This window comes from Chlorocebus sabaeus, chromosome 16, assembly GCF_047675955.1.
Source record: "Chlorocebus sabaeus isolate Y175 chromosome 16, mChlSab1.0.hap1, whole genome shotgun sequence".
Lineage (NCBI taxonomy): Eukaryota > Metazoa > Chordata > Mammalia > Primates > Cercopithecidae > Chlorocebus > Chlorocebus sabaeus.
Window position 1 is genome coordinate 70,666,636 of NC_132919.1, and position 20,225 is coordinate 70,686,860.

General features: G+C 40.3%; 2 protein-coding genes and 1 long non-coding RNA gene across 4 annotated transcripts in view; 2 read left to right on the top strand and 1 right to left on the bottom strand.

Moving 5' to 3' along the window:
- Window positions 1-20,225, bottom strand: part of LOC103243476 (uncharacterized) — a 338,326-nt gene that overhangs the window by 118,854 nt on the left and 199,247 nt on the right. For both annotated transcript variants that reach the window (XR_012088911.1, XR_012088910.1), the window contains one exon: window positions 4,067-4,201. This is a non-coding gene — a long non-coding RNA (uncharacterized lncRNA). The remainder of the gene's footprint in view (window positions 1-4,066; window positions 4,202-20,225) is intronic.
- On the top strand, window positions 1,905-2,880 carry KRTAP1-4 (keratin associated protein 1-4). Its single transcript, XM_037993493.2, has one exon. The coding sequence runs from the start codon at window positions 2,153-2,155 to the stop codon at window positions 2,516-2,518; it is 366 nt and encodes a 121-aa protein (XP_037849421.2). The 5' UTR covers window positions 1,905-2,152; the 3' UTR covers window positions 2,519-2,880.
- LOC103243497 (keratin-associated protein 1-1) lies at window positions 4,404-8,481 on the top strand. Its single transcript, XM_073005323.1, has one exon. The coding sequence runs from the start codon at window positions 5,103-5,105 to the stop codon at window positions 5,625-5,627; it is 525 nt and encodes a 174-aa protein (XP_072861424.1). The 5' UTR covers window positions 4,404-5,102; the 3' UTR covers window positions 5,628-8,481.

Below are 20,225 nucleotides of genomic sequence, written 5' to 3' on the forward strand. Positions count from 1 at the left end.
AATCCTTTGACCAACATCTCCCCAACACACTCCACCACCACCCTAGCCCCTGGTAACCACCATTCTACTTTCTACTTCTATGAATTCAACTTTTTTGTATTCCACTTGTAAGTGAGAAAGTGCAATATTAGTCTTTTTCTTTGTCTGACTTATTTCACTTAGTATAATGTTCTCAAGTTTCATCTGCGTTGCCCCAAATAGCAGGATTTCCTTCTTTTATGACTAAGAATATTCCAGTGTGTGAGTGTGTGTGTGTCACATTTTATTTATCCACTCTTTTAATGATGGACATGGACACTTAGGTTGCTTCCATATCTTGGATATTGGGAGTAATGCTGCAATGAACATGGGAATGCAGATGTCTCTTTAAAATACTGATTTAGTTTCCTTCGGGTATATACACAGAAGTGGGATTGCTTGATTATATGACAGTTCTATTTTTAATGTTTTCAAGAACCTTCATATTGTTTTCCATAAAGACTGTACTAATTTACATTTCCACCAACAGTGTGCCAGAGTTCTGTTTTCTACACTTCCTCTCCAACACTTGCTATCTTTTGTCTTTTTGATAATAACCATATAACATATGTGAGATGATATCTCATTGTGGTTTCAATTTGCATTATTTGATGATCAGTGATTTTGAAAACTTTTTCATATACCTGTTGGCCATTTGTAGATCTCTTTTTGAGAAGTGTCTATGTAGATTCTTTGCCCATTTTTCAATTATGTTATTTGTTTTCTTACTACAGGTATTGAGTTGTTTGAGTTTCTTCTATATTTTGGATATTACCCCTTATCAGATATGTGGTTTGTAAATATTTTCTCCCATCTGTGGTTTGTCTCTTCACTCAGTTTAGTGTTTTATTGGCTGTGCAGAAGCTTTTTAGTTTGACGTAATCCCATTGTTCTATTTTTGCTGATGCTTTTGAGTTCATGTTCACAATATCATTGGCCAGGCAAAAGTCGTGGAGTTTGCCTCTATTTTCTTCTAATAGTTTTCATTTTGAGTCTTTCTTACATTTCAGTCTTTTAATCCATTGTAACTTGGTTTTTGTATATGATGTGAGATAATGGTCTAATTTCATTCTTCTGCATGTGAATGTGGACAAACGATTTTCAACAAGGGTGACAAGACTATTTACAAATAGTTAAGATGGTTAACTTAAATGATTCATGAATTTTATGGTATGTATATTTTACCACAATTAAAAATGTGTATGTATAAACGTGTAGGAGACCCAAACTTTACTGAAATAGAAGATACATATGTATATATGCTGGTTTATATTTGCAGAAGCAGGGATAAAGGTATCAAAGAATGTGTACCAAATTATTAATATTGATTACCTCTAGAGCATTAATTTTGGTAGAGATGTGTGCATCTTCAGGGAAGGGAAAGGATATTAGTTTTTCTTTATATGCCTCTGTACTCTTTGACTTGTTACAATGTGTATTCATTACTAGCACATATGTTTAATTTAATAGTGTCAGAAAACAATCTACAAGCAAAAGTCATTAAAGATTTTGGTTATCAACATGTACATTCACTACTACTGAAGGCAAGAATATTAGATAGAGCTCTGAGGATCCTATAACTTGCACAAATTGATCATAGAAAGGCATACTTGGTTTGAAAGTTGATACATCAGGTTACAGTTCATGTTTTGATGACACTAATGTTAGTCTTTCCAAGTCTAGACAATTGTTTATAAAACCATGATCGTGGTTAAGTGACCATTTAAGGAAAAATGGTCAGTTAAGATAAATTATGCCTAAAGGTTATCAAAGGACAAGCATGACAAAGCATGCCAGGGCAACACTTGACTCAAGGCTAGTCTGTCATGTGACTTGCATCAAGAGGCACTTTTGTGCTTGGCTTCCATGATGAGCCTTCACTTAGTCCGGAGGGCAACGAAGAAACATAATGAGACTCAATTGAACAATGGAAAAAGCAGGCTATTGAAATGCTATTTATAACTTTCTAAACACCTCGGGTATTACCAGAGACTCATGCTGAAATTGACATCAAGAAAAGATGTTAGGTAAATATGCAGCTCTAGGGAACATATAAAAGGACAGATATAGAAGGTGCAGCACAAACTCAGAAACCTCTCTTAACAACACAGCTCTCAACCCAGCTCCTGACACCATGGCCAGCTGTTCCACCAGTGGGACCTGTGGCTCCAGTTGCTGCCAGCCAAGCTGCTGTGAGACCAGCTGCTGCCAGCCAAGCTGCTGCCAGACCAGCTCCTGCGGAACTGGCTGTGGCATTGGTGGTAGCATCAGCTGTGGCCAGGAGGGCAGGGGTGGAGCTGTGAGCACCCGTATCAGGTGGTGCCGCCCAGATTGCCGTGTGGAGGGCACCTGCCTGCCCCCCTGCTGCCTGGTAAGCTGCACACCCCCATCCTGCTGCCAGCTGCACCACGCTGAGGCCTCCTGCTGCCGCCCATCCTACTGTGGGCAGTCCTGCTGCCGCCCAGCCTGCTGCTGCCAATGCTGTGAGCCCACCTGCTAAAAACCAGGTTGCTGATCGCTTACGAATGAAAGGGGAAGCACAGCAAAATTATGCTGATTTCTGAAGAACTGTTCAATTTTACTTGGATGCTAAGTACCATGATGTTGTTAAGCTGCTCAGAGATAATGAAACTCCTAGTGAGGACACTGTGGATGTGCCGAATTCGCTCACTGAAACACGTATCAGTCAGTATTCTGGATAGCTTACGTTGCTTGAGCAGACGACCAGGATGGAATAGTTCATCATTTCAGTGACATCTCTGCTCCCCCAACTCTCTCTTGATGCCCATGCATCTTCAGACCTGGTTTTTCCTTGAATATCACTGATTAATTCAAATAAAATGTTTTAATGTGTAAAGCAAACTGAGTTATGTCCACCTTCTACCTTTAAGCATGTCTTCCTGTGGCTGGTATTCAAGAGTGGATTTGCAATTTGATAATAATACCAAGGTATAACCACAAAGTCTAAACCAGAAAGATTAAATACAAAGTAAATTATGCTTGAATCCATCAACTTAGAAATGCTCCATGAATTAAATAATTTTATAGTTATTCCAATATTTGCATGTTCTAATCTATTAAGATTAGGTCTAGACCAATAAAGGTTGACCTTCAGCTAAAATTTTAAGGTTGATCAAAGCTATTGATTTCAACCTAAATGTAATTCTACCATCTTATGTCTCCTTCCATGTTATATACTAAATACTCTCCTTCATTTATGTCCCCAAATCTAAAGACATTGTATTACTTTCTAAATAGATTTTAAAATATCTACCAGATACTACCTATTTTCCAAGAGTATTTAGGTTTAATTTCTATGCCTTAGCCTTTCACATTCTTCCCACTGATCCCTGAATTGCTCTCTAAGCTTCAACTCCCAGTATTCACCTTCATTTGATGTAGGTATGCATAAGGTGTATCTCTGGTCTAAATTATAATAGAAGAAACAGCTATAGAGAGCACCTGCTGAGTTCTACCATTGCCATTTGTCAGACAGATGCGTTAGAAATCTGAAACAGCTCTATTATATTTTGCACTTTGCAACCCAACTTAAAAGATGTTCTCTGAAGAAGTTAACACGCCGGGCATAGTGGCTCATGCCTGTAATCTCAGCACTTTGGGAGGCCGAGGCGGGCAGATCACGAGGTCAGGAGATTGAGACCATCCTGGCTAACACGGTGAAACCCTGTCTTTACTAAAAAATACCAAAAAAAAAAAAAAACAACAAATTAGCCGGGCATGGTAGTAGACACCTGTAGTCCCAGCTACTCAGGAGACTGAGGCAGGAGAAGGGCATGAACTCGGGAGGCGGAGCTTGCAGTGAGCCGAGATCATGCCACTGCACTCCAGCCTGGGTGACAGAGCGAGACTCTGTCTAAAAAAAAAAAAAAAAAGAAGTTAACACAACCTAGAACAAAACAAAATATATTTTATCATTTAATTTTTAAACTCTTCATTAGGCATTAGAGTGTAATATACAAAATACAATGGGATGCAAATATAGAAAGGAACATATTTTCCACATTATTTACAAGCTCCCAGAACTTACCTCTATCATTTACTTGGTAGCAATGATGGATTACACACAAGATTACACAATTTCCAACAGGAATAAAGTAGATGGCAGTACATTCTTCAAAGTGTCACAACTCCTAGATATTTTTTCCTGAGCCCAGTTCCAGTACTAAACCAAAAAATAAAATAAAATAAACCAAAAAACACATTTCCTAGTCTCTTTACAGTAAATAACAAGACTCTTTCATGAGAGGTACTACAGCTTGAAATTTCTCTTTAATTATGTGGGAGTGGTATTGATATCCATGAATCATGCCTTTTACTCCACCTATTCAATAAACATTTATTGAATCAGATTCAACAAACATTTATTAAGGTTCTACCACAAACTAAGGACTCTGCTGGATACCTTCCTAAATACTATGTCAGTTTGGTTCCCAAGAACAGATTTCTGGTCTGTAACAGGAAAATATTCACACATTTCAAATTGGTTGAAATCAAAGGAACTATAAATGGTAATTCAATACGACATTGGAACAAAACAAGGCAAAACCTGCGAATTATGCATGACCAAAGGTACTCCTTCAATTCAGTAGATATCCAGATATCCAAAACTTAATAGAATTTAGTCTATCTATCCCGGAGGAAAAAATAATAGTTAAATATAACAACACAATTGTTACTCTTAGCCTTAGAGGTCTGGATAGATTGTCACACGGAATAACTATTATATAAAATGAGAGCATTCATTTGGACTAAAATGGAAGGACTCTTGGAACATGGGAAACCACAAACATATTCCAAAGAGCAAAGGACTGATATGAGGAGTCTGGAAGAAACTATAAAACAGAGTAATTTCTAAACTATTGCTCATAATGTGTCATAAGTACTTCAATGTAAGCCAATCAGAGATCCACTGAGAAACAAATTTAAACAAAAACAAAGAAAATATGTTAACAATTTGGTAAACAGCAGCTGGCTCAGATGTATAAAAGGGCCAATGTGGAAGTCACCACCAAAACTCAGAAACTCCTCCAAGCAACCCAGCTCTCAGTCCAACTCCCAACACCATGACCTGCTGCCAGACCAGCCTCTGTGGATATCCCAGCTTCTCTACCAGTGGGACCTGCGGCTCCAGCTGCTGCCAGCCAAGCTGCTGTGAGACCAGCTGCTGCCAGCCACGCTGCTGTGAGACCAGCTGCTGCCAGCCACGCTGCTGCCAGACCAGCTTCTGCGGATTTCCCAGCTTCTCAACCAGTGGGACCTGTGGCTCCAGCTGCTGCCAGCCAAGCTGCTGCCAGACCAGCTGCTGTCAGCCAAGCTGCTGCCAGACCAGCTCCTGCGGAACCAGCTATGGCATTGGTGGTGGCATCGGCTATGGCCAAGAGGGCAGCAGTGGATCCGTGAGCACCCGTATCAGGTGGTGCCGCCCAGACTGCCGTGTGGAGGGCACCTACCTGCCCCCCTGCTGCGTGGTGAGCTGCACACCCCCATCCTGCTGCCAGCTGCACCACGCCGAGGCCTCCTGCTGCCGCCCATCCTACTGTGGACAGTCCTGCTGCCGCCCAGTCTGCTGCTGTGAGCCCATTTGCTGAAAGCCAGTTTGCTTATTTTCAATTGCCTACGTCACAGTATCTCTGAACTGTTCATCCCGTGACCACCCCTGGACCACTAACAAGTTCTCGGACTTTGCATTGCCTGTGATGGAGACTACTAGTATAAGAGTTCACAATTCTATCTGATTCCATTCTACAGTGAATACCTTGACCCTTCACTGCGGACACAGAAATGCTACAAAGTCACCTGCTGATCAATTTGCTTGGGATATACTATTTCTGATATTTCTGCAGGATTAAAAATTACTGACATGTTGTGGAATTTATCCATGACAGCTATCCACAAGTCTAATGTCTCCATGCTTTATAATCTATATTTATCTTGTTTACCTAACATTTTTTGCAACATCAAAGACACCAAATTATAGCCAGGTGACATTCCTCAAGTGTCACCAGAGAGAATGGAAGCTCATTACCCAACATTCAGCTTCTAAGAAGTAGGCTGGACTTTCTACATTTTAACATCTGATCCATCCCTTGGTTTTTGGATCATAATGATCTTGCCTGCTGGATATTTCAGTTATATCTGTGATACAATGTCTTCTGTCATTTCTTAATAAATAGTATATACTAGGCAAAGAAACCATTGTATTTGTTTTCACTTGTACATCACCTGGTTTAACTGCTTATAATTCAAGAATGTCTACTTGAGGCTGGGCGCAGTGGCTCACACCTGTAATCCCAGCACTTTGGGAGGCCAAGGCAGGTGGATCATGAGGTCAGGAGATCGAGACCATCCTGGCTAACACGGTGAAACCCAGTCTCTACTAAAAATACAAAAATTTGCCAGGCATGGTGGCGGGCACCTGTAGTCCCAGCTACCCAGGAGGCTGAGGCAGGAGAATGGCAGGTGAACCCAGGAGGCAGAGTTTGCAGTGAGCCGAGATCGCACCACTGCACTCCAGCCTGGGTGACAGAGCAAGACTCTGTCTCAAAAAAGAAAAAAAAAAAAAGAATGTCTACTTGAGGCCAGGAGCAGTGGTACACACCTGTAATCCTAGCAATCTGGGAGCCTGAAGTGGGCAGATAACCTGAGCTCACGAGTTTGAGACCAGTCTGGGCAACATGGTGAAACCCTGTCTCTACTAAAAATACAAAAAAAAAAAAAAAAAAAAAAAATACTGGGCGTGGTGATGTATGCCTGTAGTCCCAACTACTTGGGAGGCTGAGGCAGGAGAATCACTTGAACCTGAGAGGTGGAGGTTTCAGTGAGCTGAGATTGTGCTACTGCACTCCGTTACACTATGCAGTAAATTGTAATAAGCTCTCAAAATGGCAATTTTCTATATATGACACCAAAGAAGACATAAGGTGCACTAAACAGTTAAGTAATGGTAAAAAGACACACATTTCCAAGTCCAAAGCAAACGTGGGAGCCTGTCTTTTCACTGGCCATGTAAGGGTAGATGGACAATGAAAGGGATGAAGCAAGATGAATTAGGGTATTAAAGGATGGAGACAAGAATGAAAAGGGGGAGAAAAGAACAAAATAGAGGAGAAAAGACAGAGAGAAGACAGAGTAAAAAAAGGCTAGGTACGAGAGGCTGAAAGAAAAGGAGGAAGAGTGATGGAGAAGACACATCTGAAGGGGAAGGAGGTGAACCAGCGTGGCCTTGTTAGTACCACATGCTGTGCACATGCCAAGTACACATCATGCGAACTTTGCTTCACATAACATCTATACCGATCCTGTGAAATAGATATTGCAATCCTGGCTTATAGATAAGTAAGTCTAAAAGAAGTTAAATAGCTTGCTTACAGTCACATAGCTCATAAGTTTAGAAACAAAACTGAAATCTGAATGCAACTCTGCTGACTCCAAAATTTATGGAGAGAATGAAATTAAGAAAATGGATATAAAAGAAAGTGTGGGAAAGTTTATAAGATTTAAAGACGGCTATTTCGGAGACTGTGGGCTTCAGAATAAGTTACTCTGTGCTGCTGGTTAAGTTGCGGTCTCAGAACTCCACACCCTCCCTACTATACTCAGCTTTGTGATGTTAGTGATGAAATCCACAAGCCACATTGTTGCTTTTCCAGCTCTCCATGTTAGGCCTTGCTCCAGCCAGCCAGCACCCTGTCCTCAGAGTTCTGAGTCAGATCCACTGGGACTATCCTCCAAGTTCAGAGACATCAGAACAGGTCAAGAAAAAATATGACTGTCAGTTCTGCAGGACCCAGCCTCTAAACTTATACATTTTTATAACTCTTAACTCTTCCTTTGTTCCTTCAACCCTTGGGTCAGTAGCTGCTTCCTGTAGTTGCTACTTCCATGTTCAAATAAGTGGCATGGATTTTGTCTCCTCATTAGGTGCTGATTGACAGAAAAGTTGTTACCAGGAGTGGTCCTGGAAAATAGACCTTCATAGATGGGAGTTGGGGATTGCTTTGGCAAAGTCCCTGAGCTTGAACCCAGTGTTAAACTCCTTGCCAATGAAAAATGAAATGCATCGCATGCAATAGCATCACCATTATTACTTTGGTTGTTTAAATAAAGTACCTATTGAAATAAGTGGCTTGGGAGCCCAAGTTGCTGCTGCTCTTGACTCTTAAGACAGTCATGATGATTATAAGCATTGTTGTGGAGGATGTCTTCTGAGTGTACTGTGTGCTTTCAGAAAGAAAAATGGCAAATTCAAGACTTTAATATCTCATGTCAAGTCATAATCAGAGATCCAGAAAAGATTCAGCAGCAGCTCTAAAATAATCCCTTGTTTCTTATAGCCACAGGACTGGTACTGTCCCATATTAAACACTAACTAAATTTAATTGTATGAGTTGCACAATTGAAAGGTAAGTTGAATTCACAACTTCAACAAGACTGTCATGTGAAAGTTAGGGGATTAACAAGGAAGAAGTTTTAGAATTGAAACCTGGCATAAGGGTTTCCATCTGAACTCAAAGGGGGCTGAGGATCTTGAATCTCCAAGTCATTCTGAGCTTCTTTGACCAGTAAAAATAGATTTCCCCCCTGAGTCTGATGAGAACAGCTGTCCACTGCTGGAAAATCCTCTAATAATCTCACTTGGGAAAGGTACTTATATGGAATGCCTATCGTCCTGAATAGCCACCATAACTATATCTTTTTCCTACTAGTCTGGTACTTCTGATCAAATTTCAGATGCTCCATAAGGCAAATATGATGTATCATCCAGGAAAAATAGCTCATACATGAAAAAACATGCCATAGGCCAAAATCCAGAATACTGACAACACCAAATGCTGACAAGATTATGGAGCAGTAGGAACTCTCATTCATGGCTGGTGGGAATGGAAAATGGTACAGCCACTTTGCAAGGCAGTTTGGTGGTTTCTTACAAAACTAAACATATTCTCAATCCAGCAAGCATACAACTTGGTATATACCTTAAAAAGTTGAAAACATATGTCCACTCAGAAACCTGCCTATGGAATGTTTAAAGTAGCTTTATTCATAATTGTCCAAACTTGAAAACAACCAAGATGTCCTTCAGTAGGAGAATGGATAAACTGTGGTACATCCAGACAATGAATTATTATTTAGTGCTGAAAAGAAATGAGTTATCAAGCCATGAAAAGACATAGATGAGATTTAAATGCATATGACTAAATGAAAGAAGCCAATTTGAAAAGGCTGTATACTGTATGACTCCAAGTATATGACATTCTGAAAAAGGTAAAACTATGAAGACTAAAAAAAATGAGTGGTTGCCAGGGGTTATGGGTAAAAGGGGTGGAAAAGGAACAACAAAAAGGGATTTGAGGGCAGTGAAACTATTTTGTATGATACTGTAAGGTGCGTACAAATTATGTATTTATCTAAACCCATAAAATGAACAACAACAAAAGTGAACCCAAATGAAAACTTGGACTCTGGGTGATTATGTGTCAATGTAGATTTATCAATTATAAAAAATGTATCACCCTAGCAGGGGATGTTGATAACAGGGGAAGCTACACATGTGTGAAAACAGGGGGTATATAGGAAACCTGTGTGCCTCCTGCTTGGTTTTGCTGTGAACCCAAAACTACTCTGGAAAATAAAGTGTATTTTTAAAAAGCATTACTGCATTATTATGTATTAGCAGAAACCTGAGGAATATGTGTAAGTGTATGTTTAGGGTAGTAAACCAAAGAAGATGGAATATAACACGGTCTCACTCTAACAATCTCACTTGGGGAAGTTGCGTGTAAGGAATGCCTAAATGATGTGATTACACTTAAAGATTCTGGATGTAAAATTGTTGTACAAAGAATTATTCGGTTTGTTGGCTTAAACTTGAAATCAATAATGGTCTATGTTTACTGATGCTCAAGTGTCAGGACTTTTTTGACATAATGTAAAGGAAAGGAATCAAAGACTTAAGGAGATAGGAATTTTGGAGAAGATTTATCACATGACACTGCACACATACGCATCGCCAAGTAACTTCCCACAGGTCCCAGAGAAAACTGCCTTCACCCAAGGCTTTTATATTCATAGGGGACTCTTGCAGTAGCCTAGGTATGATGGTGGAGACACTCTCTCTCTTTGATTTCAGTAGAGATAATGGGATCTCAGAGCAGTGGAAGTTAAGTCACAAAACTTGACTACCAAAGTAAAAGTAAGTGCAGTTGGCCTGTTTGAATTGCATGGGTCCACTTACACACAGAATTTTTTCAACCAAACACTGATTGAGATACAGTATTCTCAAGATGCAAAACTTGCATATATGGAAGGCTGACTTTTCATAAACACTCTACAGGGCTGAGTGTGAGACTTGAGTATGAGCAGATTTTGTATATGCAGGAGACCTGAAACAAATCCTCCCCACCCAGTACACTGAGAGACAACTGTACCTTCACTGTAAAGAGAAATAGAGATATAGTGTGAGCCAGAATGCTTTGACCCACAGGGATCTGTCAGTAGTTAGTTTATTATGGTATCCTTGGAATGAAATTAAGGGGAAGCGTATTAAAATGTTGGTTGATATCTATACTCAGATCTTCAGGGGATTAGTTTCCAATTGCTCCTCTAACAAATTACCACAAAATTGGCAACCAAAAACAACACAAATGTATTATCTCACAGATTTTGTGGGTCAGGAGTACAGCAGGGCATGGTGAGATTCTTTGCTCTTGGTCTTACGGGAATAAAACCAAAGTATCAGCTGATTCTCATCTGAGGCTCAGTTTTCTTCCAGGAATTGTTTTGTTGGCAGGATTCATTTCCTTCTCACATTTTAATATAGTCCCCTCCATCTTCAAAACAGCAATGGTAGGTCAAGTTCATGTTATACTTTGAATCTCTCTGATTTCCTACCCTACCCCCACTTCCCTCTCCAATGTCCTCTTCTGCTCTCAGCTGGAAGAAAATGTTCTGCTTTTAAGGGCACATATAGTTACACTGGATGCACCTGGATAATTCAGGATACTCTCACTATCTTGAAGTCAACTGATTAGTAACCTTAATTACACTTGAAATGTCCCTTTTGTTATGTAGCAAAACATAGCCATGGTCATGACAAGGGCTCAGAGGCCTTGGAGGCTGAAATTCTGCCAATCACAGGAACTATTAGACACTAAGTTGACACTAATTTCTAGAGACCCAAATGCCACTGGCCCTCCAAAAAAAAAAGTGGTGACTTTTGGTGGCCAGATGATAGTTAGAATCTTGGTCTACATCTGAATCACAGTGGACCCAGTGGGCCTGCAGAATAATCACCCAATTTGTGAAAGTATAATTGGAATGATCATGTTTGACAACTGGCAGAATCTCCACATTGGCACACTAGCCTGAGGAATAAGGCTTATTTGGAAAAGGGGTCAAGTTGAAGCCCCCAGGAGTTTCCCTTGATACAAGAATGGTAAATAAAAAAATAGTACTATATTGATGGGAAAATTTTGAAGATGGGTTCCATTATCAGAGACTTGGAAAAAGCTGGGTTGTGATACCTACCATCTCCCCACTGAACTTGTTTATCCTATGGACAAAGCAGATAAACCCTGGAGTATAACAGAACAATGATATATTATTATTATTTTAAATGAATTCAGGTGGTGACCTCAACCAGAGAAGATGTCCCAAATGTTGTATCTTGAATGGAGCAAATTAAGACAACCCCTGGCACCTGGTATGCAGCTATTGACATGAAAATGCATTTTTCTCTGTATCAGGGCAACCAGAAGTACTTTTCTTTGACCTGGCATGGCCAACAGTAACCTTCCAAGCATTGCCTCAGGGCTATGTCAACTATCCTGCTCTCTGTCCTAATATACTCATGGTATTAATCATCTTGACTTTCCATACAACATCATAGCAGTCCACTACATCTATGACATCATGCTGGTTACATTTGATGAGCAGGAAGTGACAAGTACCTTAGAGGACTTGGTAAAACATTAATGAACTCCAGGGCAAGAAACAAACTCTACAAAAATTAAAAAGCTCACCACCTCAGTGAAGTTTCCTGGAGTCCAATTGTCTGGAACATATTGAGATATCCTTTCCAAGGTGAAAAAAAAACTGCTGTATTTTAAGATAACTTCAGCTAAAAAGGCACAACTCTTGGTGGGCATTTTTGTATTTTGGGGCCAATATATATCATATTTGGGTGTGTTATTTCAACCCACTTAATGAATAACTCAAAATGCTGCTAGGTTTTAGGGGGGACAAGAGCCAGAGAAGGCTCTAAAAAGTCCCAGCTATAGGTGTGGTGGTGGGCACCTGTAATCCCAGCTACTTGGGAGGCTGAGGCAGGAGAATTGCTTGAACCTGGTAGGTGGAGGTTGCAATGAGCCCAGATCATGCCACTGCACTCCAGCCTGGGCGACAGAGCAAGACTCCATTTAAAAAAAAAAAAAAGAAAGAAAGAACAAGAAAAGAAAAGTCCCAGCTACAATTCAAGCTGCTATTTCATTTGAGCCTTATAACCAGTGCATCCAACTGTATTTGAAGTGTCTATGGAAAATACAGGCTCACTGTATGTAGCCTCTGGCAAGCAGCAATAGAAGAATTATAGGTCAGACTTCCAAGGTTTTGGAGAAAATCCATGCCCTCCTCTGAAAATAACTACTGTCCTTTTAATAAACTACTTCCAGCTTGCTAGTGGGCAAGAACTAGAAAAAATGGAATGACCATGCAACCTGAGCTTCTCATGGTTAACTGGGTGTTATCTACCCACCAAACTATAAGGCTGGATGTGCATAGGAGCAATCTATTAAGGCAGGGGGCCCCAACCCCTGGGCCGTGGACCAGTACCAGTCCGTGGCCTGTTAGGAACCAGGCAGCACAGCAGGAGGTGAGCCACCGACCAGAAGCATTACTGCCTGAGCTCTGTCTCCTGTCAGATCAGCAGTGGGATTAGATTCTCATAGAAGCACAATCCCTATTGTGAACCGTGCATGTGAGGGATCTAGGCTGTGGGCTCCTTATGAGACTCTAATGCCTGATGATATGTCACTGTCTCCTATCACTCGCAGGTGGGATTATCTAGTTGCAGGAAAACAAGCTCAGGGCTCCCATCGATTCTACGTGATGGTGAGTTGTATAATTATCTCATTCTATGTTACACTATAATAATAATAGAAATAAAGTGCACAATAAATGTAATCCACTTGACTCATCCTGAACCAACCCTACTCACCTCCCCAGTCCATGGAAAAATTGTCTTCCTTGAAGCCGGTCCCTCATGCCAAAAAGGTTGGGGGCCACTGCTGTATGCTATATCCCAAGCTAAGTAAGTGTCATATGAACTTAATGTCATTGAATACTCACATCAATCCTGTAAAATAGATGCTGTTACCTTACCTTCGTAGATGAGGAAATCAAACCTAAAGGCAGTTCAATAGTTTGTTCATAAGTGAAAAACAGAAATACAAACCCAACTCTGACCCCAAAATTTATGACGAGACCATGAAGTTAAGGAATTGGAAGTAAAGATTGGTGTTGGGAGATTCAGTGGATCTAAGGATATCTCTTTGGGCAGCTGTGGGCTTCAGAATAAGTTCCCCTTTGTGCCCATTACGTTCCTATTTCTCGGCTCCAAGACCTCCTTTCTGTACTCTGCAAAACACAGCGTGACTTTGCCCACAGTTCTGTTAGGCTTTTCCACTAGGGGGTGACAGAGGAAAACTGCAAAGCTGGAAGAGGAAGGTGGGATTTGTTCCTTCCTTCTGCTCCATTTGGGGCTTCCTGTATGCTAAGCAGATCCCAGGATAATCGCCCCAAGTCACACTTCTCAGTCCAGCAGGTGCAGATCCTGCCCATGGCAGCACACGAATTCAGTTTGCAGTTTTCTCAACACTTGTAGAACCAGCTTCATTGTCTCCTTTCCAGGGTCACCAGGACTAACCAGTCCTCTCTTAAAACAACAGTTTCAGCTCTACAGGACATCCACCTCTCTAAGGTTTAATTCCTTGCCTCTTACATTTAAAGCTAGGCCTTTAAAGCTTCCCTTGAAAACTAGGGCTTTCTGCAGTTTCCACATTTGTGATATTTTAGAGTCCTCTTTCAATCCTCTCAGTTCTCTAGTGAACAACTTAAAAATTCTTCATACGAATTTTATTCAATGGAAAAAACAGCATTTGGTTCTCACCTCCTGTGGGACCCTAACTGTTATACTCTTATTGCCTTTGGAAAATTCAATTATTTAGTGAGCCATTTGTACAGAATGTTCACTTACTCCCTTTCATTAATCACCATAGTGGATATGAGAAAAAAATTATCTTAGAGCTTTGGAGATGGCAGTCAGAGAATTACAGCATTTTAGGCCTGACAGAATCCAACTGAGAAACTAGAAAGATTACTTGGCAACGTTAAGCTCTGTAGTTAAGAAAGTTCCACCTTTTCTACCAAAAGCCTTCCATGAAAAGTGGGATGTGCCCAGACACCTGACTGCAGATGGCCCTTTGGTAATGACTGACTTATCCCCCAAATCATAACTCTGACTTAAGAAACCTATTGTCCATCATGATTATTCTGTTAAATGCCATTAGACAGAATTAGTTTTAATAGCTCAAAGACACAAAGGGATTTTGAGAAACTTGAAGGGAGAAAATGTTGAATCATCACATCAACTAAAGCATGAAAGCCTTAGGTAAGACTGGAGATTTAGAGTTTAGTAAAATCGTTTTGTGAGGTTGAGAGAGACTAATCCAAAGCACCAAGTATTATGAGCCTATGTTGGGCCTATTCATTTCTTTTTTTTTTTTTTTTTTTTTTTTTTTTTTTTTTTTTTGAGATGGAGTCTCACGCTCTCGCCCAGGCTGGAGTGCAGTGGCCGGATCTCAGCTCACTACAAGCTCCGCCTCCCGGGTTTACGCCATTCTCCCGCCTCAGCCTCCCAAGTAGCTGGGACTACAGGCGCCCGCCACCTCGCCCGGCTAGTTTTTTGTATTTTTTTAGTAGAGACGGGGTTTCATCATGTTAGCCAGGATGGGGCCTATTCATTTCTAAGCATGTTCTCTTTGTTCTTCTTTGTTTCTGCATTACAAATATGACATACAGAAACAGGACTGGTACACTACACAACACGAAAATCAAAATCCCTGGCTTTTAATGGGTTAACACTTAACATACAAAATGTCAAGACTTTTGCTTTCTCAATTTTTTAGTATCTTATTTATTTTAGTTGCATGAATGAAACACACCAAATATTTTCCCAAAAGGATCAGAGAAGTCTTTTTCCGAATGGGGTCACAGTAAAGAACTACAATTATGTTAACTCTAAGACAGTACTGACTTGTTCAAAATATGACACCTGTGACCCCGGAAAAAAAGATCCTAGTGGGCTGATAAGCTCACGGTAGGAAGAAGGGAAAGAACTCAGGATTTGCAACTGAAGCCAGGAAGCATGAGGAAGTTAGAGAAGAGCTAGAGATGACAGAGGTTGACAGCAACAGCCACAAAAAGGCTCTTAAAAGAAGGAAATTCAAGGTTCTCTATTCAGGAGAGGTTGAGGGAGACAAAACAATAGAATCCTAGAGATAGAATTCGGCAACTCTGAGGTTAACATTTTTACCCTTTATTCCTACACTTGTTGGTTTAGTGATCAGACGGGGCCAAACGGAAAGAGAGCTGCACAAAAGCCAGGGATAGAAGTTAGAGGGAACCGGAAGCTGAGACTAGAAGTAATACGAAACACTTGCTTTGTATGTTAACACATACTAAGGAAAACAAACTTGTCATGTTGTTTTTCAGGGGTCCCCAAGTCCCGGGCTGCAGAGCGATAGCTGTCCCTGGCCTGTTAGGAACTGGATCACACAGCAGGAGGTGAGCAGCAGAGGAGCAAGTATTCCCGCCTGAGCTCTGCCTCCTGTCAGATCAGCAGATCGGCGGCGGCATTCGATTTTCAAAGGAGCGCAAAGCCTACTGTGAACTACACATGCGAGGGATCCAGGTTGCACACTCCTTGTGAGAATCTGTCTGAGATGGGACAGTTTCATCCCAAAACCATCCCACTCCCAACCCACCCACAGTCCGTGGAAAAATTGTCCTCCATGAAACCTGTCCCCTTGTGTCAAAAAGCCTGGGGACTGCTATTGTGTTTGAGTATAGGTTAACAATTTGATCACCCTAGAGACGTTTTTAACTGTAGGAAGGGACAGAGAGTGAGATGAGAAAGAAATCAGAAGACCTGAGTTTAAAATCCCAAATCTACTCTCACTCACTGTGACCTTAGACAAATATTCTCAGAAGCTCAGTTTTGTATTGTATATCAAATGGGGGTTCTAATATGTCACAGTATTGCTGTGAATAATAAATAAGGTTATTAATAGTAATATGCCTGGCATATAGTAGGTGCTCAAAAAATTTTATTTTCTATTCCTCTTCTCCATTCAAATGTATGTCTTCAGGAGCCCTTTTGGCTGTGAAGAGAATAGCATGAGCCAGATAGTCATGTGTGGAAAATAGCTTTAAAAATAGGAAGAGCATTGCTCAGGGTGATGTTGTATTCCATTTGAATAAAATGAATCACACAAAAATGATCATCTCATTCTCAGTTCAAGCGCTTCATAGTAAGCAAAATTTTCACCTGTGTGTTGAAGCCTTCCAAATCTTCACCTCCAGCACTGAGCGTCGTGTACTCTCAAAAATCAAAACACGTTTAATATTTGTGGGAATGTTTTCCTCATGTTATCTTCCTCCTTTCTGCTCTTTTCATCCCAATGGACTCAGAAGTCAAATTTCCACTCAGGAAAACTGACCAGCTATGATTACAAGCTGTTGCAACACATCTTATTCTACAGAGGAAATTTCTAACTGTATCAAAATATAAATTGTATCACTTCATGTAAATCACAGAGAGTTATGAGAAAGACGGAATGAGGAAGAAGTTACGCTCAAGCAGATAGAGCACTTCTTCAGTCCCCTCTGAGTAATAAATCCTGCTAGGCATTTGTGATGGCTGCCTCCTGAAAAAGGCAACGTGGTAGAGGGGACATGATGAGCACACACTGCTTCCCAGTGATCTCACCGGGCTCCAGCAAAGCAAGGTCGAGGGGCACAGTGTCCTTTGTGGAGGTGGGGTCTTCACTGGTTACAAAAACTATAATGAAGACTATCAACAGGCAGGCTTCCCAGGCGTGAGAAATCTAAAAACTAAACTCCCATATTTAGCCCTAGATGCCCTATTGTTGGAGAGAAAGAATACCTGAAAATGTCAGGGAAAAAAAAGCTCCAGCCTCCCTCTGCTTATTTAGTAACAACCATCACACCTATTAGGATCATTTACTGAGGACTTACTATGTTCCAGGCACTGCATTGCACATTTTAATGCTTTCTTTAATTTATTCTTTAAACATCCTATCAATGTGATAGTAACATTCGCCAGATTTACAAATGAAGGAGTTAAAGAGGTAACTTCCCTGCCTTAGAAAAATATATACCAGTGGTTCTCCATGGGTCTACTTAATTCAAGTTCAAACTCCTCATCCTGGGGTCAAGACTCTATATCTTGCTTTTATCTCACACAATGGTTCTCTAGACACACTGCACTATTCACGGCTTCCTAACAACCATTTGTTCTTTTCCACGTCTCCTATGCATTTACTGCTGCTGTTCCTTACAGCTGGAATGCCTTTCCTACTCCTCTGCCTTGCATTCAAGCCCTGTGTACCCTGAGAATCCCAGTAAATTCTATGATATTTAAGGGTACACCATGTCCTGCTTGTCCTTGAATGTCCTAAGTCTCCTAGCACAGTACAAAGCAAATACCAGGTGCTCAACAGAGATTGGTTGAAATAAACCAAGTTATGTATTTTCTCTTGAAAAACATAATAATCAATAATAGAGAGATTATAGATTAATGTATAGTGTGACTAAGAACAGAGACTATGGAGCCAGATGGCCTTGGTTCAGATTTTAATTCCACCACTTACCAGCTATTGACCTTGAGCAACTTACTTAACTGCTCTATGCCTCAGTTTCCTTTAGGTATAAAAGAGAGGACAGCTTTAATACCAGCCTCATAGGGCTGTGGTAAGAATTAAATGACATGATGCATGCAATGCACTTTTTTAAAAAATCTGTTACACAGAAAATTCTGTATGAGAGTTTGCTCTTTTCATATAGTCAACAATATGTTTAGTAAAATAAGTTAAAAACTCAAAGTATATTTTAAACCCTAGTGTCAGCTAATATTTAAGTATATAACAATTAAGTCTCTTAATTTCAAAAATTTTGAGTACTACAGGAGTTCTTTGGAAAACCAGTGGTTACTTAATTCAATGCAGGAGTCAGATTTATCTAATCAATTGAGAAAAAAGTCTCTGATTCAAAATAAAATTGTAAAGTACAACTATTGCTAGAAAATAATTCCAAGGATGAAAATTCCAAAGCTTGCTCTAGAATAATTATAAGTTTAAATATCTCAATATTTCACATAGTAGGCAGCTTCAAATTTTATTTCACCAGTGCCTGGCATATAGTAGGTACTCAAATTTTATTGAGTGTCTATTTTCCTAAACAGATTAATTTAGTTAATACATATTTTTATATATTAATCATACATAATTATCTGTCACTATCTTTATACTCCACAGCCCACAATAATACATGAGAATTAAACTGAGAGCCTAGGGTTCCCAGGAAAAAATAGGTAACACTTCCAGCCAGCTGGCTAAGCAACCACTTGCAAGAATGTTGCATGTGCCACGTGACTGAAAGCTATGAGATCAGCTCTGCATGTTGCCAGATGACAACTATAGAGACTATCAGATGCCCTCAAGTGGAAAACACCACTATTTCCATTCAAAAGAAATTCAATTTGGGGGTAATTTTTAGTGCAAGCTAATAAAGGTGGCAAGAGATATATCAGGCTTGACTATAACCACAAACTGGAGAAAAAGAAACAATCTGATGCAACTGGAAAAAACTCCCAAAGTTCACCATTTAACCCAAGCCCAGAATCCTTTGCATGAATGCTCAGCAAATAGCAAAGTAAACAAAGAATAAATTGATATCAATGGCAGCCCTGATACCAGCCATTCTTTCTTTCAATCTATATTACAAAGGAATGCACTGGCAGTTTCAAAGATCATGCAATTCAGGAAATGAAGACCACATGTTTTTACTTACTAGGCATTTTTATTAGGATGACAAACTTTAAAGGTTTCTATATCCTGCTTTTGTGAAGGGATGAAGAATTCCAACAGGCTTTAGGAAAATTGAGTGGCCCTGAGGTGTGAAGCTTCCTAACATCCCTGCTGACTCAGGAGGTGCCACTGTGGAAGGCGTTTCCCAACAGCCACCCAGAAATTCACTGAGTTGTTGGGAGATGGATGTTGGTAAAGCACAAAGTGGCTCACAGCAAAACATGACTAACGCACATAAAAGTGACTATCTCATAAAAAAAGCAAAATTTTTCCCATATGTTGGAGCCTCCCAAATCTTTACCTCCAGCTGGGCTTCCTCTCACGGCTTCAGGATGCTTTGTCTGTAGGTCCCAAACTAAATTCATCTCCAATCCCTTTCCTATCACTCCAGACAGCAGCCTTTTTCACAAGTAAATCTGACACCTAGATATGATCCTTGGCTCCACGCATCCTCTCAATCAGCATGACCTTTCATCTCCACTTTCAAAAGGGCTTCCAAACTCTACCACCTCTTAACAGTTCATCAAAAACTAGCATCAACTGTCTACCCTCACACTTTCTAGTCGTGCCAGTTTCCACTTTGCTCTGCTGCAGTTCATTTTCCTTTGAACATAAATCGCACCTTATCACTCCCTTCTCGAACTCATCCAGTGGGTTTCAACACCCTTAGAGTAAAATCTAAACTGTGTAGAACAACTAAAAAGTCCTACACGGCTTGCCACCTGCCACCTTCTGTAACCTCATTTCCTATTACACTCCTTCTCTTCACTATAGTCCAGCCACTCTGACCACTCTAATTAAGGTAGGTACACTCCCCGGCACTTCTCTGGAGTTATTTATTCATTTCTTAGTTTTTTTATTGTCTGTTTCTCCCACTAGAATTAACACCTTGACAACAAGGACCTTATCTGACCTGTTTATTGCTCTATGCTTAGCACCTAGCATCGTCTTAGACATTTTGTTGAGGACATTAATAAATTTAAAAAGTGCATGAGCATAATCTACAGTTGTATAAAATTTAAT